The following is a 27,197-nucleotide window of genomic DNA, read 5'->3' on the forward strand; positions in this document are numbered from 1 at the left end:
CTGGAGCAAGAGTCTGCTTTCAACAGCCATCTTCAAACTATCTCTCATCTGCAACCCCTGTGCTTTCTTCAAAGTGTTCCTCTTGGCTGTAGCTCCTCTTCAGAACGTCACTCTCAGCTGCACTAAGTTCCCTCTGCCTATCAGCTCATTTATATGGCTCCACTGATCAAGGCCCACCCTGAATGGGTGGGGCCACGCCTCCATGGAAATATCTCATCAGTTATCACCTACAGTTGGATGGGGAGCATTTCCATGCCAACAATCTAATCCAAATGTTCCAACTTAATCCCCACTAATATGTCTGCCCCACAAGATTGCATCAAATTTCTGGGGGACATAATACATTCAAACCAGCACAGGCATTAACAATTAGACAAGGATGCAAGAGTATTCTCTGTGGTGCCATTTATTAATGTTTTGTTAGATCATGGGTGGGACTGGGCTGAATGGGGGCTAAACATAGGGAGGCAGAACTCAGGGTAGTCATTATTTACCAACTAGAAGGTATTTTTTCTTCAGGAGTACTTTTCCTTTTAAACTAAGTAACGCTGTTTTAGCTCTTAAAGAACCTAAAAGCAAGAATCCAGAAAGCCCTCGGGACGGACGGAAACTAAAACCAGGAAGTCACTGATCCTAAGTTCTCTCTCCATCATCTCTGCCTTTCTCTGTAAGCAGACATACTATCCTTCATAAACATACCAGCTTTACTGCTCCCAAGTTTACATGTAACAGTTCCAGCCACAAAAAGAAATAAGCTTTCTTTTCCTGAGCTCAATTCCAAATTCTTAGGGATTGGGCCATCTTAGGTCACATCTCCATTATATATGGCCAGGATGACAGATATTATACATCATGGCAGCCAGAAGCCCTGTGGATAGGAGTGGGTTTCTGGCTGGGGAATCACTGTGAACTGAGTAGACTCTCTAAAACTATTTCACAGATGAAGCTAGAAAGGGAGATGAATGTGAAAGACCTTGTACGCCATGATGGCTTGATGTGGGAGATGAGAATATGTAGTTTATAAGAAATAGGTGGCCGTGTCACTAAATGAGATGAGGAATTCAAGAAACAAATTTGAAGAGAGACTGGAAAGAATCTAATTTTGGACATATGAGTTTAATTATCTTCTAGACCATCCAGATGTAACTATGTGGTAAATGGATGGAAACAAGGGTTACAAATTTAGAAGAGGCGGAAATTTTAGACTTGCATTTTTGGACCAATTTAGAGTTATATATGTATTCACCAGAGTAGACTACTTTTTAACAATTAAAACAAAACTTTTTGCCACAAAAAACTATTTAAAATTGCTTCCCAGAAATTGTTTACATTATCTTTTAAAACATGATTCTTCCCACATTTCTTTAAATGTCAAGTTTTCTTTAGCAAATCTATCCAAAATACAAAAATTTCATTTTAGAACTTTGTGTATATCCATGTAACAGAGTACACATCAGAATACCTTCCTCTAAGCCTAATGGTTTATATTGTCCCTTCAAAATCTAAAATTATCTTTTAATTAAGTTGTCATTCTCAAAGATATTCTGGAGAAAAAAATTATGAATTAAAATCTATAAATTCTTCTTCACTTCTATTATAATGTAGCAATTTATCATCTAACCCATAGTAGTCTATCAACTGAGTAAGACTTAGTTTCTTGTTCTCCTCAGACATAGCTGATTGCAACTCATAAAGCAACAGCTGGCTACAGTTTCTCCACTTCTTTATTAACAGTTGTAACTGCGACAGGTCATTCTGAAATAGAAAAACATCAATAACTAAGAAATTGTGCTATTTATGCTAATTAAATCAAAGCTGTTAAATCTGCTGATGTATATATTTAAAGGCTAACATGCTTGGGGATGAATGGGACTTCTATCCAGTGAAAAATTAGGATGGTTACAAAACCACTCAACTTGAGTTCTAAGGCTACTGTGTTTGGTTCAAACCTTGGGCCATCTTTACCCTCATGGAAACAATCCATTATTAAATAGGATAAAACCTAGGTAGTAAGGAACAGAATAGGTTAAAAAAAAAAAAATCTACTTGTCGTAGTAGAGCTATACTTTAAAAAATGACAATATTCAAGTCAAAAATATTTTTCAACATTCAAAACCTTATAAAACTCAAGTAGTCATATTTAGAAAAATCCTAAAAACTCAAAAGAACAAATGACATACTCTAATCCATCATTTTATTCCACATTGCTGGGGAAGAATGAGCTATAGCATGTACATGCATTATCCAGGTAACTAATAATCCAAGTGTCAAAGTTCTATTTAGTTCAACGAATCTGGATTGAAAGCTAATATCTAAGATATATTTGTTGTGTTTTCAAACAGAATGCCTGAACATTTTAATTATGGGGGGGGCACATATCATTACTTAAAATATTTATTATATTCTGTGGCCCGCTGTCAGTCTTTTTTACTCATTCACTGTCAGCTGTCCCTTCTGTTCCCAATGTACTTGCATCTACCATCTGGTACTTCTAATATTGCTCTGGGTTGGAAACTAGAGAGAAAAGCTCCAACTGTACATTAAATGAGTCAAGTGACTAACTTCAGTTGGGACTTTCCAAAAGTTCTATTTGTTGTTTAGAGGCCTCTTCTAATCCAAATCTGTAACTATTTTTGAGTTAAAGTTATTAGAAGCCACTTTTCTGGATATGTGGTTTATTGCTTATTTTGCTAAACTGGCCTTATTTTCCACTTTTGAAATTACTTTCCTATAATTTATCTTGAATAAAAGCAAATCTTATGTAATAGTTCAGAAATTCTTCTCACCTTTGATCTATACATTTTGACTAGTTTTAGCCTCCGAAGAAGGTCTTCTTTCTCCTCAACCTGCTTCACCAATTTTGCTTTTTCTGTACTGAATCCTTGTTTGGGATGATTCTCATTCACAAAATCATTCTGGAGAGTAATGCATGACCCAAAATCAAGTGATTTAGATTCACATGCATTGTGATTCTTGAAATATGTGCTTTTCTCAAATTCACTGTGTGTGTGTGTAAAACTTTCTTGAAATTCCAAGCAGTTTTCTTCTGTTGAAGATGCTGGCCTCTCCAAAAAGGTCTGATCATTTTCTTCATTCTCAACTTTAAGACGTTTGACCACACTATATGAGGAATTAAACGAAGATCTTGTCTTCCTCAATCGTTCTCTAAGTGTTGTGCTCATGGGCTGAGAAGACACAAAACATTAAAAACATTCTTTATGTAAATAAATCTACTAGCAATAAACACCCTACATTTCTTTGGTAGATACCATCAGATGGTTTTCTGTCTCTATATGCTTACAGTAACCATCACAAAATTCCCAGAAGCTCCATTAGTTTTACCTTTTACTTCAGCTAGAGCAATAATTCCCTTCTTAAAGTGTCAGGCCACTTATCCCAGTAAACACATTTGTTGAGCAACTAGCATATGTTTGTCACTAATCTATGTGCTTCAAAGTTATAAGCCAAGTTAAAACCTAGATCCTGACACCAAAGACTTTCATAATAATACTGCACTCATTTAAACTTCCTCAATTTAGACTGTTGTCATAACCTGATGTAAAACTAAATGAAAATAATTAAGGATGAAAATTACGGGGTCAAACACATTAGGAGAAAAGCCTGAAATTATTTAATATTTAATAAGTATATTTACTTATTAATGCTACATATTATGTTAATTAACACTCTTGATAGACTTAAAGCCACCACCACCACAACACTTAAAAACATAGAATGGATTCACTGGAAGATTTTCATACTTGTTGCCTTGAACTAGTGGTATGGGAAGACTGATTCCCATATGCCTGTGGTGTGCTAGGTAACATCACAGCTGACTCTGATGGACTTTCCATCTTGCAGATGAAATCTTGGTTTACCTCTGAAAAAGATAAATATCCATAAAATGGAAATAAAATTAATCCATACCTTTAGACAGCCCTCAATTTTTATCAAAAAAAAGTTTGACTTTTGTACATAACACCCACAAATAAGCCAGTAATTTCCTCTTTCACTTAGTTGAGACTGATTTCTGCTCTTTTGCAGGACTGTTTTCCATTTACCTTCCCACACAAAAGCGACTACCAGTTTTCTCATGTCAGATTAACCGGCTAGCTATTATGAATTCTTCATAAAGAAAGGAAAGGAAATACAACCCAAATCAGACCTCCCACACCATCCCTGTAAATGGAATCAACGACTCTCTAAGGCTGAGGCACATGAAACATAAGCTGAGATAAATTTACTCAGGTCTGCACCGTGTTAGTAGCAACTAGACCCTAAAATAGAGTCGACTTAAGTTTGTTTCCTCAAGGGAGTCAACTTCACCAAGAAAAAAACAGCAGGAGTCGTCCTCCCTTCCTTCCCACCCCTGCAGAAAACCCACGCTAGCCCTCGAGAAGCCCCTCCTTGAGGTGGGTCGTGAGGTACCCTAACTGCAGAAAGGACGCTTAACTCGACTCCACCGCAATCCCCCGAATTAGTCTTGCTCTCACACAACCACTTGCCTTCCAGCCGACTGCCACCCTCCGCCATTCCCAGAAGGCGCGGAAAGCGAGCGCCGCCACGGCCAAAAGCCTCCAGCAACTCAGGGGCGAAGGCGCGCGGGACGCGGGAGAGACGCCTGATTGGCCCAGGTGACTGGGGCACGCTGTTCCGTTCCGCCCCGGGACGGACAGCGGCGCTACTGCGCGCGCGCGGCCGCGAGCCTCGAGGCGGGGAGAGACGCGTGATTGGCCGGTTTGCCCGGCGCGCGCGGCTCTGTTCCGCCTGGCGCTCCAGAGAGCGATATTACGCGTGCGCGGTCGGGAGTGTAGGGTCGGGCTCCCAGGCGGGCGGCGATGAGGTTCAGAATGGTTTACTGGTTCTGAGGAGTGCATGCTTCCTTCCTCAGATTCGCTTTTTCTTATTGTCAACCGTCTTCTCTTCCCGCCTCCTTGTTTTTTGTGTGTTTGTGAAGTACGCCTGAGCGAGTGCTCTTCCCTTGCTCCCCCCCATTCGCCTGCCTCCTGTTAGTGTCTTCCCCCCATTCGCCTGCCTTCTGTTAGTGTCTTCACTCATCTCAGCAAAAGCCCTTCCTCTTACTTGACTGGACCTATAGCAGACCAGCTATGTGTTGAATTTACAGTCTGTAAACTTTCCAAAGGCAGAGAACTGGAAGGAGCAGCCTTAGGGTTAAATGACATTGAGAATCCATCATATTAGACATTTATCCAAGAGCTTCAGCAAACTCCCAACTGATTTCTAACCGCCTATGCCGCTGCAAAGTCGGTACCTCCCTGTTATGGCCCAATAGGGTTTTTGTAGCCGGAGGACCAAAAAAAGCACCGGACTCGTTCTGAGACATGAGCTTTTATTATAGGGCTTACCAACAGGGTGGGAACTCAAGTCAGGCCCTGAATTCAGGAGCTTCTCTGAGTGGATTCAGGAGCTGCTCTGAATGGCGGTGGGTTCAGAGCTCAACCTGAAAATACTCAGCACTTTGTGTGTGTGTGTGGGGGGGGGCGGGAGGGCTGAATAAGCTGGTTATAAGGGCTCGACTTTCCAATGGGTGCAAAAGCATAAGGCGGGCTTGCAAAGTAGGGAGGGATTGATTGTAATTCATAGGGAGGAGGGGAGGATTGTAGATTATCTTGTAGATAACAATATCTCAGGGAGTGCAAAGGAGGAGGTATAGATTACATTTAGCACAGAGGCCTGATTTTTGTAAGGAGAATAGGTCAAACATTAACTATACTGGGTCAAGCAAACTGCTGTGTGCAGTCTCCAAGACACTTGGGGGCCCGGGGTTCCCACACCCTGTCACCATGTTTTCTACTTTTAATATTGTATCTACCTTAAAATTTAGATCCCTTAACCTATCTACCTTAAAATTTAGATCCCTTAACCTGACTTCAAATCTTTTAGTCAAATCTGAGAGAAAATTTAATCCAATGAAATTTGTTGTGGTGCAGTACAGAAGGCAGAAGTCATAAATAAGAGTGTTTTGGTCCAGAATTCGGATGTTGGAGGTAGATGTGGACTTTGCTGGATACGGGATAGCAGCATTCTTAGTCTATGATGATCCTCTTTTCTGTGTTGGGACCGTCTGTTGCTATGTGACAACAAAATTAACTGAATTGGGTGGAGCACTGGATTTAGGGGAAGAGAGAAGAGTAATTTCTGATTCAGGTGGAAGCTGAGAATTTTAAGGGACCAGTGTTTTCAGTCTTCCCATTGAATGATAATTTTATCTCTATATTAACATCTGCCCTCTTCAATGCTTCTTAAGCTTTCTAGTGTGTAGGGAGAAAAATAGGTCCTAAGTAAAATGATTATAAATTTCTGTGTATAGTGTAATTTCCAAAATAGTGGCTTAGTGGTAGCCACTACTCAGAAGCAAGTAACTGAGTCTTGAACTGTGGAGTATAAGTATAGAACCTGAAGACAACCTAATTCAGTGGTTAAGGATTTAAACATTGGAGTCAAATTGTGTAAATTCTAATCCTGGCTCCATTATTTTTGAGCCTAGTAATGTAGAGTCTCTGTGTATCGGTTCCCTCATCTTTCAAATGGAAATAAGAGTATCTACCTCCTAAGAGGATTGGAGGATTAAATGAGAATTAACGAGAGGCAACTAGAAGAACATTAAACATCTACACATCAATAGTTGATAATTTATACATGCATGTATATTCACCATTCCATAGTTGATTCAATTCTTTAATCCCTTCACACTGCCCAAAATAAGGCCACAGATTATTTTATAAAGATTCTGTGATCTGAAAATTCCCTCACAAGTTAGACTATAAATAGCAGAAATCTTGGCATCCCTATATATAATTAATAATACAAATTCCACTCCTAAATTTTTCATTAATTACAAATATTATCCTGAAGGAATTTACAAAGACAGAGAGATCTCATGACTTTGTGATACAAGGATTATTCACCACGCCAAACCACAGGTCTCAGTCTGTACATTAATTTCTCTCTTTACTCATTGGCATCAGATAAGCTCACTGAAAAAAGCAAAATGATTTGTCCTGGCTCTGGAAGCACAATGCAGACTCTGCATGTTCTATATATCTTGGGGCATAAGGGTGGATTGTTTTTATGATTCCCTATAGTCAGCTGCTCTCAAATTCGTTTATCATTATAACCTAAGCTTAGAGCTGTGTTTTTGCTGGCTGCATAAAGGAAAACATCTTGCCAGGCAAGTGTTCTTACTTGCTTATTATTATATGAATTGGTATATTAAAGTGGCGTTGTCTGGGCCAGATTTTCAATGAACTACACAAGTACTTAGAATAAACTGTATTTCAGAAATGTGCATTTGTTGAGCTACATCTTTTACTTCAATGCATCATTAGAACTGAATGCTCTCTCCTTGTATAAATTTGTATTTTACTTACTCCCTCCACATACTTATGTGGAAACCCAACTTCTCCTCTCAATTTAGTGTAAAGGATCTGAGATCTCTCCTTGTAGTTTTCATTGTGTCTTTAGATACATTTCCCTAAAGGGGCCTGAAATCTATTGACCTATACAGGAGTTTGGTATTTCTGACACTGGACATTGTATGTTTCATATGAAACTTCTCCGAGAGGGAAAAATACTGATCCAGTGAGCCTGAAGGCAAAGAATCCTTACCCTACTACAGCAAGAACAGTTTAAACAATAGAATTCAAAGATAATAGTAATTAGTATCAACCTAAGTTAGGTTGTCTGTGTATGTGTTTTTAAATTTCAGTACCCAAGGCTACTGTTGGTCACTTTGTTATTCATCAGGGAGTAGTAAAATGCTTCTTCTGTTCTTGTCTGTGATTATTGTTGGTGGGGTGATGACATAGACCTAAAAATCTTTACAAGACTTTTTTAAATTTTAAATACTTTTTTAATGGGAAGGAGAGAAGAATGAAAAGAATAGTGAATATACTCTCTTCCACCCCTCCCTCTCTCTTTCTATACACAGACACACCCATATAAACCCTTTAACCACAATTAAAAAGTTCATTTCAGTAGGTTTTTTTTTCTTAATTCTTGGCTTTAGCTTTATTTTTCAAATCTTAACAGTAATCTCAGAATGACCTAAATTCCATGCAGTTCATTGGCTTTTCTGCATTGAAAAATATTTTGGTATCATTTAAACATAGTATCTATAGGTATTTTTTAAACAAAGATATAAAATTAGAATTAAACCGACTTGGGTGAGGAATTGCGTAAAATCTATATGATGAAGTTGATTTGTAATGTCAAGGATAAGTTAAACAAGATAGATTTCATACAATTTTATACACTCACAAGAAAATCTGCTAAATTCTCTTAACTAGTTTTCAGTATTTCTTGTGACATTTGCCAATAAGTTGAAAATCATCTTCAAAAACTCTTCTCTAGGTTCCTCTTGCCGTGAGTTCAAGTCGCATCTGGTAGACCTACCATGATAAAGAGATGTTTTTGTCTCTGTAATTTCATAAATTTCCCTTTGAGGATAACTGACCATATATCTCTATTTCTTTTCTCTATTACCTAAAAATTTCATATGGAATTCCATAATGTGTAATCGCTTCACTTGTAGACACTGTTGAAGACTTCCAGTGCCTTGTTACCAAAGGGCGGCCTTTGTGGGTAATCTGTTTAATATGCTTTAGCCAAGATAAGCAAGAGAGGATTTTATTTTCAACCCCAAGATGAAAGATTCCCTCTTTTAGGCATGCCTGAAAGATTGCCTTACTGAGTAAGATGGTTACTTAGAACATGGATATATGGGTAGGGTCAGTAGTATTAGTGTGATAAAAACCTTCCATTCCAGGCAACTAAAAACTTTGTCCGGAAACTAATGTTCAGGATAATAAACCAAACAAGAGTCTAAGGAGTTTCCTTCATCTGAAATTCCTGTCCTTTTATTTTACCAGACCTGGCATTTTGTCAGATCCATTCAAGACTGGAGAAGCAAGAGTGTCTATGATTCACTGCTATTATAGGGTGTGTTCTCTTGCAGAAGAATAGAGTGATTCAAGTTAGAGTAATAAGTGTGAGGGTGGGGGTAGGGTGAATGTGGGAGGTTATGGCAGAAGAGTTAGACTGTAGAAAGAGAATGGGAATAAAAGTATTGCTCAGGGCCACATCCTTCCCAGGTCCTTGATTTATTCAGAAATGTCACCCCTCTATTTATTTGGTGAAAAGAAGCTTAAATGTCAGCAAGTCCTTAAAAAACAGAACAGGTCATATAATCATCTTCAACCATGTTGAACTTTGAGAAATAACAACCCCAAAGATAATCTCACATGTTGAAATCTGTTTGAAGTGCCAGCAAAGAAGTGAACTCAGATTTTCATGCTTGCCTCTCATTACTGTTTCAGTCTTGAGGGACTCAAAGGTTTCTTCTTGGTGACGGTTTTTACATGGGGGAGGAAGGATTTCTATTGGTGCCAGGAAAATAGGGAGTTAGAGGCTATTCTACCATGTTTTAGGACATATTGTCCTTTTTGTTTCTGCTCTTCCACCCCTTGACAAATGTTGATGGTAAATCCAGAAGTGGAGAAAACCTGTGAATTTAGCCTAACCAGGAATTTTTAGGCCCAGTCCAAGATCTGAGAGCTAGATTGAAACTAAGTCCCTTCCCCACCACCCCACCAATCACACCAAAATACTAGGTCTCCATACCCAAAGGCAATATAAAATTTCTTAGATTTCCATCATCACCCTTTATGAGAGGTACCAAATCCTCTGAATGTAGAGCCCCTGACCAGGTGGTATGAATCACCAGTGAGAATCAGTAGGGGAGGCTTAATCAAAGATAGGGTGAGTGGGTGGAGTCTCAAGTAAAGGCACCTCTTTCTTGAACCCTCTTTCCCTCACTCCTCCACCTCCAAGATTGTGCCTAGTGCCAGTGTCCCACACCTTCTCGAAATTGCACCACTGGTCAGTGATATCAGCATTACCGAGTTCTCCACCTCCATCACATCTCTGTGGCTATCAGTAAATAATGTGTCAAGATAGATAATGATGCTGATGATTCTCAATTGGCAAATGATATCACTATTTTTCATAGTGACAATATACCTTTCCCATGGATAGGATCCTGGAAAAGAAGCATAAAACACAACTACATTCACCCTGACATAGTCCTCTAAGGCCTCACCAGCTTATTTAGACTTGGTTAGCAACAGATTGACAGGAAGTACTTTTCTCAAACTCAAAACTCTCCAGTCTCCCCCAAGTTCCCCTTACATGCAACTCTGTCCAGTGCCCACATTATCTCAAATATTTTTCATTTAATAAAAGATACTCTCTCTGAGTCAAATTGTCATTTCCTTGCAGCCATTTTTCAAAGCTTTTTTTTTTTCCAGTCAAGAGAAGGGTTACTTAAATCATTTCCAGCCCTTCATAGTACATAGGAATGATGGCTTAATCCAGCCTCATTACACTGTTTACCCACTTTCTCACACTCCATTATGACTTTTGAATCTATGCCCTTTGCAATATTTGCATATCTATATCCTTGTATGAATGGTGGATATTTATAACTCAATTCCTATGTTGCTGAAGATATGCTGTGAGTGGAATTCATACCAAGTTCAAGGATAACACCCATCAACAAAGATGAGCTTCACTGGCTTTTTGAAGCCTGTCCATTTGGCAGACAGCAGCCAAGATACCAAAGAACACAGGTTTTAGTTTGGAAGGCAGTAGGCAATCACATTCATATTTGTTAAGCAAATTCCCATGAAACCATAAGCTACTAATTGCCCATATGTTTAAGGAGGGGGGGGGCAGTCAGGTGTTAATACGGGTTGGCATTGGCATTGTCTGAAATGCTTTCCTAGCCTAGCTCTGGAATACTGAAATAGGGTATTTTGAACCTGCGTGTACAAGTTTAAGCTTCTTGTAAAGCTGCCAGACCTTTAATATAACAATAATTCACATAAAGCTTGTGCAATTAAGCTGCCCCCAAAGGAATGAGTTTGAATCTTTGGCAAGATGCTTCTCTTTTTAAAAAAGCAGTTTTCATCAGTGCGTATTTTCACTCAGCTGTTTTCCAAGGGTTTTGAAGAGATGTAAATCTGACTTTGTTTCATTACAATAATTGTCTGCAGGAATAGTATTTCAATCACTAGTTTTCCGAATGAATCAAACAATTTTACCCACCAATACAACCTGTCTGCTATGAATACTTTCCATTTTTACAATTTGAAATAATAGACTCCCTACTTCCCTCAATCTATTTAGAATTCCACACTCAGAATGTGATAAAATTCCCAAAACAAATACTAGATGGAGAATTCACTTCAGAAGAAATTCAAAGCTATCAAATGCTAGATGCAGTGAGCCAGGATCTGAAGTGACTTGATACCGAGGAGTGAAAATAGCATGGTATCACAGGTTTGAAAGACTGTATGGGTAAGAATTATGTAACTAATGAAGGTATTTATGATGCTTGAAATTAAACATTTACATAATAATTAGCAGATCTCAAGATAAACCTTATGAATCCATTGCCTTCCTATCAAGCTGAGATTACAGGAAGCTTTCCTGGACCACTATACTAATAGCTAAAGTCAGTTCTCATGAGTATTCAAACATTCAATGCCAAGAATACCACAAAATTATGTAGGAAGGAGGGGAGGGGAAGGGGAGCAAACGAGGGGAGAGAAACATCATTACTAAATGTTTCTTGCCCTTAAGCAGAACAAAAATGGTTGTATTTTTAAACACTATTTTTCATGAAATCACTAAATACTAGGCTTGTTTACTCCACAATATAAGCTATTCTGCAGGTTTAATCTGGACTTTGAGGTCTGAGTAGCAGATCAAACCCCAAGAGTCCTGGACACATTTGGTTTGGGCTAAATTCTGAGAATGTCATGATATCTTCTTTAATGGGAAATGGGAAATGGGTACTTTCATTTTTTGAAGGGATTTTGATTACAATTGAGTGAAAAAAGTTAGGAAAGTTCAAGAATTTATGATTAAGAAGGGAGGAAGATGTAAATATACATTCCAGATCCATTTGTACTTTCTTAGGACTCACAGAATATTACAATAAGCAGGTTAGAACTTGTAAATTAGATAAGCCATATTTTACAGTGGTGAAATTTCTAATGAGTAAGTCTGCAAAGCCACAGACCTTACTTACTTGAATTTTCTTCTGAGTCCCACACATTTTCTTTGTTTGATTTTTTGTTGCTTTATGTAGGGAATTTGGGGTAAAATGGGCTGTGGTCACAAATTGTGAGGATGAGGTTGCTTAAATCTGTACTATATGTGAGATAATCATGGGTTGTCAGTTTAAATTGAGGAAATCAGAGAAGTCATTTGGAATTTTTGTTTAATGGCCAACTTCCAAACACGCATTGATGTTTTAAACATTTTTTTTCTCTAATTTTTTTTTTTCTGATGGAAACATGGCTATAGCAAGGGATAGGACTGAATCAGAGCATCTGAGATTTCTACTGATCCTATCACTAATGAGCTATGTGACTTTGGCAAGTTCAATTAAATTCTATGGCCTCAGTTTTCTCACCTATGAATTGTGGAGAGAAAGGAGATTATTTCCAACAATGAGTTTCTATAATTACAATTTGGTACATTTAGGTACACCTGAAATTACCACTTACCACCATTATTCATTTAACAGAGAATTAAGCACAGTTACAAATAAAATAGCCTTTAGAAATAATCATTATGATGATACTGTAGAAGATGTGCTAAGGTGCTATAAAGGGTACTGTAAATATATTTTTAGGAGTTTTCAAAGACAAATTGGACACAGTTATTTATCACATAGATTCAATTGTGGCCAGCCCTGACCAAAATAGTTATATGTAGGTTCTTTTTCTTCGGTGACCTTTCTTTTCTCTTAACAGCCTTCCCCACAGCATCTTCTCAAGCCCAGGGCTTCAGGTTAACTCCCATTACCCACCACTTGCCATTGCAGGGTACACTCCTAGTTACTCTGCTTACTTTTACTGTCATTTTCTGGAACCCATGCTCTTGCATTTATTATCTCATTAAAACTTGAGTCATACAGTAGGTACTCATTAAATATTTTATGAATTGATGAATTTAAGAATGAATGGATTAATTATTTAATCAGTAACTCAAAATATGGAAATCCCAAATAAAAGCAAGGAGAGTGGCAGTCTAATAAAGACAAAGGGGTAGAGGGGAATATTAAGAGCAGGCAGAAATTTCACTGTGCCCTTCAAATCAGAGATAAAACTTATGTGTTGAATGTAACATTTTTAAACAAAAATAGAGAATAAAAACATAAACTAAGTGCAGTCAACACAAGCAAAAAGGCTAGTGAATTTAGTGGCATGGTGAACGAAGAGCGAGCAATTGTAAATCACCCAGGCAAATCCTATTTTAAAAAATCTCCAGGGAAGAATATTCTTTGATATAACTGATACCAGCATTGAACAACCTCTCTGGGGAAATACTGTTCCTCACATCTAATCTGAATCTTCCAACTACATGTCAAACCCATTGCTTCTTATCGTTTTGTCATTAAACAAAGAAGGACTACTTTTGCCAAAATAGAATTTTATACTAAAGATGTGCTGCCTTTTCAGATGAAACCTCTGGCCTTCTTTGGAAGGGATGCCTTTTGAGTTGCTTTGTTCACAGTGGGATGGGTTTTAATAGGTTTGTCTTTTCTCCTCATCACCCAAACTTCTTGAGAGAGGTAGCATGATTTGCAGTTTGTGAAGCCAGGGAATGAAGTACAGGAAGTCTGGTTCATGGAAATCAAACTGAACCCAAAGTGGAAGTTCAGGAAAACAAATCAGATACTGCAGCAGGAAGTAAATATAGGTTGGGCTGTGTACAAAGAAGACTGATTTTATTTATTTTGCTAAATGTGCTGTATGCTAGTACTAAAAGCTCCAAAAAAGGTAGAGAAATGGGAATCTTTTTAGGGATAGCATAAGAAGGTAAATAAGTTTTATTTACCTGAAAAACTGAGATTACTGCTTTATTTTGTTCTATTCATTCATTCATTTTATTTGCCTAAATCTGTCTTGTATAACACTCTTCCTCTTTGATCTTATTGCTGCTGCTTAAGATCAGGTTCTGCCCTGGATGGCCTGCAACAGCTTCTAACTGGTCTCCTGACTTCTAGACTTGTGCGCCACTTTCCCCATTCCATCTGCATTTTCCATCCCCATCCAGCTTCCACACTGCTGCCAGGATGACGTTTCTGAAGATCTTAAATCTTCCAATGACTCCCCATCCTCTTCATCATAACATTCGAACTTTTCACCAAATCTCTCCTACATACCTTTCCACCTTTATCTTGTGCCACTCCCCAGCACACGCCCTACACAAGAATTTCTTATTTGCAATTCCCATTACAGGGCAGGGTCCTTTACTTCATATCATCTGGCTGGTCCTTTCTCCCTGGAAAACACAGGCGTACATACACACACACATGCGCAAACACACAAACACATAACATACACCTCCACCTGGCTAACACCCAGTCCTACCTCAAGACCAGGGATCAAGAGTCAAAGTCCAGGGAATCAGAGCCATTGGGAACCCTCACCATGACTGTGGGCAAGAGCAGCAAGATGCTGCAGCACACTGACTACAGGATGAGGTGCATCCTACAAGATGGCCGTATCTTCATTGGCACCTTTGAGGCTTTCGACAAGCATATGAACTTCATCCTCTGTGACTGTGATGAGTTCAGGAAGATCAAGCCAAAGAACTCAAAACAAGCAGAAAGGGAAGAGAAGCTTGTCCTTGGCCTGGTGCCACTGCGAGGGGAGAACCTGGTCTCAGTGGTGGTAGAGGGGCCTCCTCCCAAAGAGACTTGTATTGCCTGAGTGCCACTTTGCTGGAGCTGCTGGAGGTCCAGGGATTGGCAGGGCAGCTGGCAGAGGTATTCCAGCTGGTGTTCCCATGCCCCAGGCTCCTGCAGGACTTGCAGGTCCAGTCCATGGGGTTGGTGGGCCATCCCAACAGGTGATGGCCCCACAAGGAAGAAGCACTGTTGCAGCCACTGCAGCTGCTACCACAGCCAGTATTTTAGGGGCTCTGACCCAGCACCCACCTGGTCATGGGGGTTCTCCCCCACCTATGGGCTGAGGAGCACCCCCTCCAGGCATGATGGGCCCACCTCCTGGAACGGCCTCCCATGGGCCCCACAATGGGAATCCTCCCTGGACGAGGCACTCCAATGGGCATGCCCCCTCCCCCAGGGATGCAGGGGCCCCCTCCCCCAGGAATACACCCACCAAGGCCCTAGACTCATCTTGGCCCTCCTCAGCTCCCTGCCTGTTTCCTGTAAGGCTGTACATAGTCCTTTTATTTCCTTGTGGCCTGTGAAACTAGTTTATAATAAACTCTTAAGACAATTTTGTAAGTGCAGAAATAAAAAAGAGTCAGAGTCCCCACTTGCCCACTTTCTTCCTGGTGGCCTATGCTCTCCCTTCACTCCCTCCACCCTCTAGGTTTGAAGTCAGAGTTAGATGCCTTTCCTCTTCCGCAGCACCCTGTAGCTACCATGAGCTAGTTGAGATCAGGGACTATGTCTTTGATCTCTCTATCCCCAGCATCTCCACAAAGAACTTAGCAGACATTTTGGGTTCAATTAGGAGATAGAGTGCTAAGGGCACCAGGAAAGTGCTAAGGGAGTTCAGAGAAGGTTGAGTCGAGCAAAGCTTCTTGGAAAATGGCTTTTGAGCTATATTTGATGGTCTTCACAACAATCCTATTAAAATCTTTGTTCATGATTTTCAGTCAATATTTTTTTTATAATTGGTAAAATTCTGTAATATATTTCTCCAAGTATATAAACCTGATTGTAGGAAACATATCTTCTTTGGGTGATATAGTAACAAATGTATGATTGAGAAGTTTTTAAACAACCAACTAAATGGCTGACTGACAGCCTTACAAATACCATGTGGTAGTATTTTCCACTCTTGTTGGTGGACTTTGGGTCATAAAAGAATGAAGTATCCTTTGCTTTACTATCCATGACTTTATCTTAAAAATTATTTTCCTTCTCCTCCAAGAGATCTCATTAACCCCTCAAGCTTCACTTCAAGCATCCCTGAAAATCTTACAGGAGGGAGTATAGTGTAGCAGTTAAGAGAATGCACACTGAAATCAATCATTTCGGGATTTAAAACTCAACTCTGCCTTTATTAGTTCTATTAATGATAATCTCACTAAATCTCATATACAAAATGGTATAATTTCCATTCCACTAAATAGGATGATGCAGATAAAGTGCTTAATATGGAACGTGGCAGGTAGTGACCCTCAGCAGAATGGTGGTGGTGGAGGTGGTGGTGGTTACCTTAAGGTGGGAGAAGGAGGCAGGTGGGCAGGAGCAGTACTAGAGAAAGCTGCTCGATGAGACAAGTTTCCTCATCTCCTTTATTTAGCCCAATTTTCTCAAATTGTGCTCCAGGAGAAGCACAATTGTCTGTGAACCAGGCCAAGGTAAAATCAAATTTGGTCTTTTCTAATTTGTAGAAAAAAGTTAAAATAAGGTGTAGAATGCTTCCAACTTTTTTTCCTATACACTTTTACTTTTAAACTTTAGTGTCCACTAATGGATGTTAGCAGATCACAGATATCTGTTAGAAGATAACAGAACACATACGTAGCAAATGAATATTAAGAGGAAAGATCAGCAAACTGATTTTTAAAATCTCTAAACAACATTCAACAAATATTTGTTTTATGTAAGGTTTTCTTTGTGTTGTAAAGACTTTTGGTTTGGTAAAGGCCAAAAATATAGTTTGATCACTTTTCTTGCTAGTATTATTGCCCCTAGTTCATACTGACAAAATTAAATATGCAAAGAGCACCATGACATTCCTGTGCTTGGCCATCTGCAGAAGCTCATGATCTGCTGCTCCCATCATTTTTGTCCATTCCTTTGGAGATCTAGTTCTTGGGGCACCAGGCACCCTTAAGAGTTTACTAGAATATCCATGAAGGCCTAACCATTCCTCTCTTAACCCCTTCTCATATTAGAGTAGCACTGCTTTACAAATACAGAATTTTTAAGAAAACAAAATCTTGGTTTTTGTATACTCTTGTTACTTGTGGTATATACTATGAATAAAGGAATAGATCTATGCCTCCTGGTATCCCTATATATGAGGATATCCCAAAAAATAGGAGTAAGAAGAAATGAGAGATATAGAGGAAGCATGCCCTGCTTTTGCCTATCCCTTATATCAGACATCCTTGAGAAAAAAGAACTGTGTTGTTCATAGCTTATGAGTGAACAAAGTAATTGCTCAAATTTTGGAAAATACAAGTGATTGAATCTTGACTCATCTTCCTCTGAGAAGTCTTCTGAGGATCACAGTAACTTGTCTATTGCTTGTTCTTGATAACTAGGTGAGTCCAGCACATTTCTAGGCATTGACTGGCATGACTGATTTCTGAGGACTAAAGGATGCTAATCTGCCAGAAAACTACGGGCAACCTTCATCTCGTGGTGTGATTCTGTCTTCCTTCTTCCATGTATATCCTAGAAGCTCTTTATGTTTATTTAAAGGTGTAGGAGAAAAAGATTTGGAAATCTCATTATCCAGGTATAAATAGAACGGCTCAAGGTACATGGCATAAATTTTGGGGCCCAAGTCTAGGCTTTGCCAGGTGATCTCACCCCATTGAAGGCCTAATAAAGAAATGTTAGTTTGAGCCAAGTTTCATTTTTGCAAAGAATGTTTCAAACTCAAGGAGCTATCAATAATCAAAACTTTTTTATTTTTCTCAATTGCTTGTCTCAGTGACTGGCTTTATTGCTGAGAAATGAATCTGACATGCTAACAAAATCAGAAGTAGCAATCCCTCTTCCTAAGGCTTCTGGACTCACGCAATAGTTAGATTTATAAGATAATCTTGATGGTGAGCTTCAGTTTAAAATAAAGAAAATTTTAGAACCCCACCCCCCACAACCTTAGAAGAATTTCCTAGAAAACTCTTCTTTCTTATTGTAGCTATGTGAGTCCTGATATTGTTAAACATACAACAAATAAATCTTTAAATCCACAGAATCTTTTTCTATAGTCTACCAACTCTGAGCTTAAAGAATTAGAATCTTAATGTTTTTTATCCTTAAAAAAAAACAAAAAACAAAAAACAAATCAAGACAAGCATGAAAAGAATGACAAAATTGGGTTTATTACAGGAATGCAAGTCTGGTTTAGCATTTGAAAAGTAACAATTTGCTGTACTAACAGAATGAAAAGAAGTCATATAGTTGGTTAATAAAATCATTTGATAAAGTTTAACATTCATTCATGACTTAAAAAAGCGAATTAATATTCAAAAAGGAATTTCTTTATCTGATAAAGTATTTAATAAAAAATCTATAACAAATATCTTTGAAGGTGAATGTTGACAACTTTTTCTCAGAAACTGAGAATGACAAGGATGCTCACTATCACCACTTCTATTCATCATTGCACTGGAGGCCCTATAAAGTATCATAAAACAAGAAAAAGAAATAAAGGGTATAAGAAATGGAAAAGAAAAAGTAAAACTGTCACTCTTTGCAGATTATATGATTAAGAATATAGAAAATCTAAAAGAATCCACAAATAAATTATTCAAATTAATACATGAGTTGAGAAAGTTTACTTCATACAAGATCAGTATAGTAAAAAGTCAATTATACTTCTAATTACCAACAACCAGAAAATGAAATTTCAAAAGACCTTGTTTCTAATAGCATCAAAAACATCAAATATCTAAGAAAGATGTGTAAAATCTCTATACAGAAGGCTACAAAACATATAAACTACAAAGCTATAAAACATGTAAACTATATATTTATAAAACATACAAGCACGAAACTATAAACATTTAAAATATAAAGTATATGTTTTAAAGTATGTAAACTATAAAATATCTAAAACTATAAAATATTATTAAGAGAAACTATAGAAGACTTACATAAATATAATGATAGACAGGGTTAATGATTTGGAAGACTATTTAAAAGACGGTTTTCCTCAAATTGTTATATGGATTCAGGGCAATTTCAATTTAAAACAATCTTGGCAGATGTGTGAGTATGTATGTGTGGTGTAATCGACAAGGTGATTCTGAAGTTTAACTGGAAATGCAAAGAACCCGAGAGGAGCCAAGACTTCTTGAAAATAGAATAAAGAGGAACCACTTGCTCTACTAGAAATCTTTATATCAAGATAATGTAGAACTGAAGCAAGGATAATTGAACAGACCAGTGGAACAAATAGAGTCCAGTAACATACCCATGCATATGTAGAGCCTTAATTTATGACAAAAGTGGCACTGTGGATTAGTGAAAGAAAGGAAGATTTTTCTTAACAAATGGTGCTTAAGTCAATTGGATATCCATCTGGGAAAAAAATGTAACTTACACCATGCCATATACACCTTATACAAAAAAAAATCAGTACTAAGAGGAGTATAGCTCCACATGTGAATGGCTAAGTAGTGATAATTTAGAAGATTTGTAGGAGAGATTATTTTCATGACCTTGGGGAATAGAAAGATTTCTATTTTCTATATAAGACAGAAAAAACACTGGCCACTATGGAAAAGATTGATTAAGCGGGCTATACTAAAAGTAAGAATTTTCTTCATTAAAGACATATAAACTGTGGACTATAGTTAACAGTACAATTATTAAAATATTCTTTCGTGAATAATTTAACAAATGTACCACACTAATGCAAGGTGTTTTTAATAGGGTGGTAAATGGGAACTCTGTATTTAATGCATTTTTTCTGTAAGCCTACAACTTCTCTAATTAAAAAAAAAAGAAATCTGAAAAAAAAAAAGACATTTAAGAAAGTGGAAATGGGTGCCACAGACTGGGAGAAGGTATTTACAACACATATCTCTGATAAAGGGCTCAGATCCAGAATATGTAAAGAACTCTTATAAATGAAGAAGAAAAAAGACAAATCCAATTTAAAAATGATCAAGAGATGTGAACAGGAACTTTAAAAAAGGGGCTATCCAAATGGTCAGTAAATATATGAAAAGATAACAAACCTCATTAGTAATCAAGGATATTAAAATTAAAACCACAAGACACTACTTTACACCCAGTAGCTTGGTTATCATTATTTTTTAAATAGAAAATAACAAGTGCTGGCAACGGTATGGAGAAATCGGAATCCTCATACATTGTTGGTGTGAATGTAAAATGGTGCATCCTCTGTGGAAAACAATTGGGTAAATTCCTCAAAGAGTTGAACACAGAACTACCATATGAACTGGCAATCCTGCTTCTAGGTTATACCCAAAAGACTTAAAAGAGGGACTCAGAAAGATATTTATACACCAATGTTCATAGCAGCATTATTCCCAATAGTCAAAAGTGGAAGCAACCCAAATGTCCATCAGCAGTTGAATGGAAAAACAAAACGTGGTTATATGCATACCATGGAATATTAGTCAGCCTTAAAAAGGAATGAAGTTCTGACTCATGCTGCTTCACTGATGAACCTTGAAGACATCATATTGAATGAAATAAGTCAGTCACAAAGGAACAGATTTTTTATGATTTCATTTATATGAAAAAGATGGAACATGCAAACTCATAGAGACAGAAAGTAGAGGACAGTTTACCAGGTGTAGGGCTTGGGGGTGGGAAGTGGGGAGTAAATGCATACAGGGTATAGAGTTTCTGTTTAGGGTAATGGGAACATTCTGGTAATGGATGGTAGTAAGCATAGTGTAACACTGTGAATGTAATTATTCCCACCGAAATGCTTCGGGAGTAATTTGAGATGGGAAGGTTTATGTTATATGTTTCCACAATTAAAAAAAAAGAAAGAAAGAAAGATTAACTCAAGAGACAATGACAATTAATGCAGTATGTGATCCTGGTAGAATCTAATAAAGGAGAAAAGACCCCAAAGGACATTTCTGGGGCATATTAAAAAATTTGGAATATAGATTGTAAGCTTTACATCAATGTTAAACTTCTTGAACTTGATAACTGTATTTAAGGTGGTTACACACGTGAATATCCTTGTCTTAGGAAATGTACATGGAAGTAGTATGTGTTCAAAGAGCAGAATGTATAAAACCTATTCTCATAAAGTACAAAAAAGAGATAGATAGATATAGATAGATAGTTAGGTATAGAACGATATGGCAAATGTGAAATGTGGAAAAATGTTAAAATTGATGGATCTAGGTATGGAGGGATGTATGTTGGAGTTCTCTGTTTGGGTTTTGTATTATTTTTGCAATTGTCCTGTAAGTTTGAAAGCATTTTAAAGTTAAAAAAAAAAAGATTAAAACCACAGCAAGATACTGCTACCTGCCCACCAAAATGGCAAAAATGAAAAAGATTGACCATACTAAGTGTTAGTGAGGATGTAGAGCAACTGGAACTCTTTTTACACTGCTAGTGGGAATGTAAGTTGGTGTCACTACTGTGGCATTATTTATACTAAAGATAAACATATACCCTATTACCCAGCAAGACTATCCCTAGGTACACATCAAAAGGGAACTCTATGGACATGTTAAACAAAAGGCATATACAAGAATGTTTGTAGCAGCATTATTCATAATATTCAAAGCCCAGAAACGACATCAAATGCCATCAACATTGAGTGGATAAATAAATTACAAAGGAAAACTGTTTAGCAATAAAAATGATAATGTTGAGCAAAAAAAAGCTAAACACAAAAGACTGTACACTGCATTATTCTACTTAATTCATTTCAAATCAACAAAATTAATTAAGGGTATTAAAAGTTTCTGACAAGCAGGATTTCTGAGGGGCTGGTAATGTTCTTTTTATTGAACTGTACACTTATGATTTATGTACTTTTTTGTATGTGTGTTATCTTCTACAAAAAGTAATAAAAACAGAAGACAAGCAGCCTATTGATCAATAACTTTCTCTACATGCTTCACGATTCCCTCCTTTTTCGAATTCAGGAGTTTTTGAGGTAGCAACAAGCTTTTCTATGTATTATATGTTAGTTACATTATATATATTGAATGGGATGCTGAAATCTATTTTTAGTTTAAGTTGGAGTTTAGTTTCTTAGCTTCATACAGTTTCCATAATGATTCTTCTTTCCCATTGTGGATAAAAATTTTTTTTTCTTCTTTTTAACTAAAGCTATTTCCTAGAGTGGATGCAAATTTCCTCATATGCCATTAGCCAAAGGCTTAAGTTAGGTAAAATTGAGATAAGGATTTAGGACCAAGTATTTGGGGCCGAAGATATTTCTTTTCCAGGCCTAAAATTTCGGGGATAATCTACACTTCACTTGTCTTTGGCAGTTACAGGATGTGTCAACATTCTAGTGAAAGAATCTATTATAACGCTTCAGGAATGATCTGCCATGGCCATTCTACCCTCTGCCCCCACACTGAGGATGACTGAGTCATGCACTGAGTCAACACAAGACTCAGGACGGATGTGCAATTTCCTGCTCCTGGCACAAAAGGCTTAGTACAACTTCATATGTGAATATTGACCATACTCAACCGGGAGAAGATCTGTACAGCAGATTTCTTCTCCTACTCCTCCTTCTGTATTCCTTAGTGTATCATCTCAGATATGACTTACATTATGGCAGGAATGAAAGAGAACTGTTCTCACCTGCTTTAGTTCAAAAAGAAGCAGCAGAGAGTGGTGATTATCTAGTAAATAATAGGGACTAAAGAAAAATCTAACAAACGCATTTTGAGCTTTGTTGGTCATGTAACTTTGAGCACTGGATAATAGATAATGCCACTTTTTAGTCATGGAAAAGAACAACATATAGGGAGGGTGTATCTTATGGTGAAAGATGAACGAATACATACACATAAATGTATTAAAGAAAACAAAGACTGTCACATAGACACAGTCCATAAACAGAACTGTTGAAATCAAAAGTCAAGAATAGCATCAAAGGCAACTCAAAATCATGATAAGACAAGGTGGGTTCACCAACATTTTAAACCAGACAATATCTGAATTACCACTAGCAGTCTCCTTTTAATGCAAACCACTAAATCAAAACACCAGGAAAGAGTGTACTGAAGTTAACCCTAGGTTTTATGGACCTTTTCTTCATGGAAAATATTAAAACAAAAAGATTATGGGTAATTATTCAGAGTGCTAAGAAAATAAAACTATTGTTTAACACTTTAGTATCTATTTGTATATCTACAAATAATGGTGATAAGTACCTTCTCAATAAAATAGTGCCTCTAAGAGCTACAAGAAATCAGTGAGTGTTAGCTGAGTTTGAGTTACTGCAAAATAAAAAGCTAACCCTTTACATTCATTAATTTATACTTTCTTCTATATCATATTCCTCTATATTCCATTATATGAAGTGCGTAAGAGTTCCCAATGAGCCTGAAATATTTCTTCCTCTTTCACCCATCTTTATTGTTATTTAATTTCCACCCACCAGACCATAAGTCTTTTTTTCAAAATGGCAAACACACAGAAGAATTATCCTTCCTTTCTGAAAATATTCTTACCTGATTGTACGTCATGATCTGTGAGTTGAGGTGTGGCTCCTCCACCATGAGGCCAAGTTGAGTCTGTCCTGTGAGGAGCACCATGATCTGCTTACTGAAATGCAGAGTTCTCGGACATGTTTAGGTAAATAGAGTTCCACAAATGTTATCACTAGTAATGAAATGTGTGTCTTATCCATGGAGTTAATATGTTTCAGGGGGGGATGCTTTGTGGAATATTAGGATTCACCTAAAAATGAGCTGTGTGCTATGGTGAATTTCTTTTGCTTTATTAAGAAGGAATGTGTTATTCTTCTTACATGACAATGATTCTTGCCTCTCAGCTCCCATTTTTAGGACAGTTTTTGAGTTGTACAGGGTTGTACTGAGCCCTGATTTTTACTATTGCTTAATTACCTTGTGAGCACCATGCCTGAAGGCACTGAGCAATGTGGTACTCAATATTCATTTATGTTAGACACCTAAAGAAAACTCTTAACAATTTAAATAGTGTAAATAATTTATTTCTATGAGTACTTGTACCATTTTGTTTAAACGATTGCAAGAAAAAGAATATGTTTCAAGTCTTTGGGCCACAGGTTTCAGCACAAAGATTCCTCTGCTATTGGTTTTCACAATATGCCTCACGTGCACATTAAGGAAATCAGTTCTAAAACTCTTGCCCACTTATATTTCAATAAAACTCTTCATTCCAATAGAAAAACCTCTCCCAGGGATACCAAGAAGATGGAGTGTAAACATTGAGACTTGGCTTGTGAGGACAGCTGCCTTAGGAATAACAGTTTCTTTCAATGGTGAAAATCACAGGAGCTTTCTAAGCCTCTTTTTGGAACAAGTGTTGAAAAAAATAATTTCCCTGGGAAATGTTCTTTTCATAGATCTAAGTACCCTTCAGAATTACCACATGTCAGCATGACTTTAGCAAGTCCTTTACAATGACAGAATATTTCTTACACCTTTCCCGTGGGCTAGAATGCACCTCCCACAAATAAAATTAAGGAGTGCCTGCATCTTGTCTTTACCTGAAAATGTCTTGGGGATACAGTTATGACATGTCATCGTTCAAAGAGATTAGAGCATCAAACTTGAAATAAGCTGGCAACAGAACCCAAAAAGAAAACATACAATAAATTATAAGTCTATGAAAACCCAGGAGAAAAGCAAGCAAGACCTTGTCCCTTTATCTACCTAAGGCAAAATACACACTAATTCCCCATGGGAAAAATCTAATGAACCTCTACCCCAGGTCTTCATTTCAGAGCCTCATCTCAAGAACTATGAGGTGTGGAATGAGGAGTCTAATCAAACTTTTTGTTTTTGCCAACTGTTGAATAGTCATACTCCATAGTGGAAAATAGTCCAACTGCTCATATCATATGTGTGGGTAGGGATGGCCAAAAAATGTGGAAACATGCCCATAATACTCACAAAACACTGAGAGTCTAACCCAAATTGAATGCAGTTAAGAAAATGTTTGAAGCAGAGTGGAATAAGATGGAACAGCATTCTAGTTCTTTTTTGGAGGACTGTAGGTTCGGTTCATTCTGCCCCTCCTGATTGGGGAAAACCATTATAAATTTTTTTTTTCACCTTCCTTTTCATCTTCCCCCTCTCCTTTTCTTTCTTTCCTTTTCTCTTCTTTGTTGCATTTAAAATTCCCTTATTCATTTTACATTTTTTTCATACTCTTTTCCTGTTTTCTTGCTCCTTATTGCTCTCCTCATTCCACTTTTAGTGACTATTTTCTGGATTCTTAGAGTGAGTCAGATATTGACTAGGCCCTGCAGATATGAAGATGAATAGACCACCAGGGTCATGGCAGAGGGGACTGGAGTGGGGAGAGAGAGAAATAGGTTTCTTTTCAACATGTTATTTTAAGTGCCAAGAGGACATCCGTGGAAGTAGGTAGAAGTAATTGGGAATACAGATCAGTAGGAGAGAGGAAGTTTTATTGAATGCCTGTTCTTCTGCAAGCACTTATGTTTGGTTGAAAGATAAAACCCATCCATTTCTCCAAGTAATCAAGCAAATGCATTAAAGTGTTAGAGGTGTTGAAATAAAAGTATAGACAGATGGTCAGTTCTACTCCAGGGGGGAGAATAGGGAAAGTCATTCCCCTCAGCTTCATAGAGCAGACCAACCAGTATGGTCTCCAGAGGCCAAGAATTTTGAATTGGCCCTTAAAGCTCTGTTGGTGCCAGCTTGTTCTAGCTAGTCTTGTCCACAAGCTGTTAGCTGTTCTGATACGTGTTCTACTTTCTCTTAATGGATACTACTCTTTTAGTAGCAGAACAATCTGCATCTATAAATGGGCAGGAAAACCTATGACCACCTGTAAGGTCCTTTCCAAGGTGTTATGAGAAGGCTGAAATTTTTCACCTTATTGTCAGGCTTAATGCTATGCTGACTGCAAAATAGCCTACCATCTCTTACCTTTCTTCTCATGCATTTCCTTGACCCAAGAGCAAGCCAAAGGATGTTACTGGATGAGTGCACAGACTTTAATAAAGTTGGCAATCTGGTGGGCTGTAAGAATTTCCTTGGGGCAGAAGTAGTTCATTGCCTTTTATTTTTGGCAGATTTTTGGCTGAGAGATTTTCCTATCCCTTCTCCAGCTATGGGAGATTTCTAATAGTCTGGGCCCAAGTATATTTCCTGCCCAAAGGTAGGTGTAAAAGGAAAATGTTTGAAACATTAGCACAAAAGATATGAAGGAAAAATCACAAGTATAACATTATAAGGTTCTTAAGCTATCCATGAAGTAGGATAATATTATCTGAAGGTAGTTTGTTATTAATTATACCCTAGAACAACCCCTAAGAAATTTTTAAGAGGTATAAAAAATAACTCAATAGTGGTGATAAAATCAAATAATAGAAATACTCAATTAATCCAAAAGAAGAAAGAAATTGAACAAAGGGAACAAAAAAACAGATGGACCAAATACAAAACAAACAAAAAGATGGGAGATTTAAATCCACCCATATAAAAAATCACATTGAATATAAATGGTCTAAACACATCCATTCAAAGACAGAGATTGTAAGAATGAATAAAACAGCAAGACCAACAATGTGCTGCTTATGAGAAACCCCTTTTATATATTAAGACATAGAGAGAATAAAGGTAAAAAGATGGGGAAAATATGATGGAAACACTAATCAAAGAAAACAAGTTAACTGTATTAATATCAGATAAGGTGTATGTCAGAACAAGGAATATCACTAGGGCTAAAAAGGAAACATTGTATATTGATTAAGAAGTTTGAGGGAAGAGTCCTCAAGACCACCCTCACCTCTGACATCAATTGCAAGTTTGAGGGTCCCCAAGAACTTAAGGTCTTATAATTTGTTAGAAGGACTCACAGAACTCACTGAAAGCTGGTATTCGCATGGTTATCGTTTATTACAGCTAAAGGATAAAAATTAAAGTCAGCCATGGAAAAGGGGCAGAAGGCAGAGTCTGGGAAGGTTCCAGACATGGAGCTTCCAGGTGTCCTCCCACATTGAGTCATGGACAGTGCTACTTTCCTGGCATCTATGTGTGACAATTTAATCGCACAGAGTATTGCCAACCAGGGAAGCTCACCCATGCCTTGGTGTCCACAATTTCACTGGGGCTCCATAATGTAGGCATGACTGATCTAAGTCCCTCTGGAGTTTGAGTTGAGTTGATACTTCATGACTCAGAACCCCACCCTAAATTATATTTTTAGCCTATTGGGTGTCACCCAAGGCCCT

The 27,197-nt window shown here is 37.6% G+C and overlaps 1 protein-coding gene and 1 pseudogene across 1 annotated transcript; one reads left to right on the forward strand and one right to left on the reverse strand.

Moving 5' to 3' along the window:
• Positions 1-236: 236 nt before the first annotated feature.
• SFR1 (SWI5 dependent homologous recombination repair protein 1) lies at positions 237-4,644 on the reverse strand. Its single transcript, XM_037804573.1, has 4 exons — positions 4,506-4,644; positions 3,762-3,880; positions 2,787-3,185; positions 237-1,755 (listed from the first exon to the last, which is right to left on the reverse strand). Exons 1-4 carry the CDS (start codon positions 4,531-4,533, stop codon positions 1,558-1,560), a joined length of 744 nt encoding a protein of 247 aa, XP_037660501.1. The 5' UTR covers positions 4,534-4,644; the 3' UTR covers positions 237-1,557.
• A 9,884-nt stretch (positions 4,645-14,528) lies between these two features.
• On the forward strand, positions 14,529-15,350 carry LOC119510740 (annotated as a pseudogene).
• The last annotated feature ends 11,847 nt before the right edge of the window (positions 15,351-27,197 follow it).

This window comes from Choloepus didactylus, chromosome 15 (genome assembly GCF_015220235.1).
Source record: "Choloepus didactylus isolate mChoDid1 chromosome 15, mChoDid1.pri, whole genome shotgun sequence".
Classification (NCBI taxonomy): domain Eukaryota; kingdom Metazoa; phylum Chordata; class Mammalia; order Pilosa; family Megalonychidae; genus Choloepus; species Choloepus didactylus.

Excerpts from the sequence above, each read along its gene's own strand:
- SFR1 (XM_037804573.1), bottom strand. The coding sequence starts at position 4,533 with ATGGCGGAGGGTGGCAGTCGGCTGGAAG. Across the intron at positions 3,881-4,505 it reads GGGTGGCAGTCGGCTGGAAG|AGGTAAACCAAGATTTCATC; the intron begins GCAAGTGGTTGT and ends TATCTTTTTCAG. Across the intron at positions 3,186-3,761 it reads CCACTAGTTCAAGGCAACAA|CCCATGAGCACAACACTTAG; the intron begins GTATGAAAATCT and ends GTGTCTTCTCAG.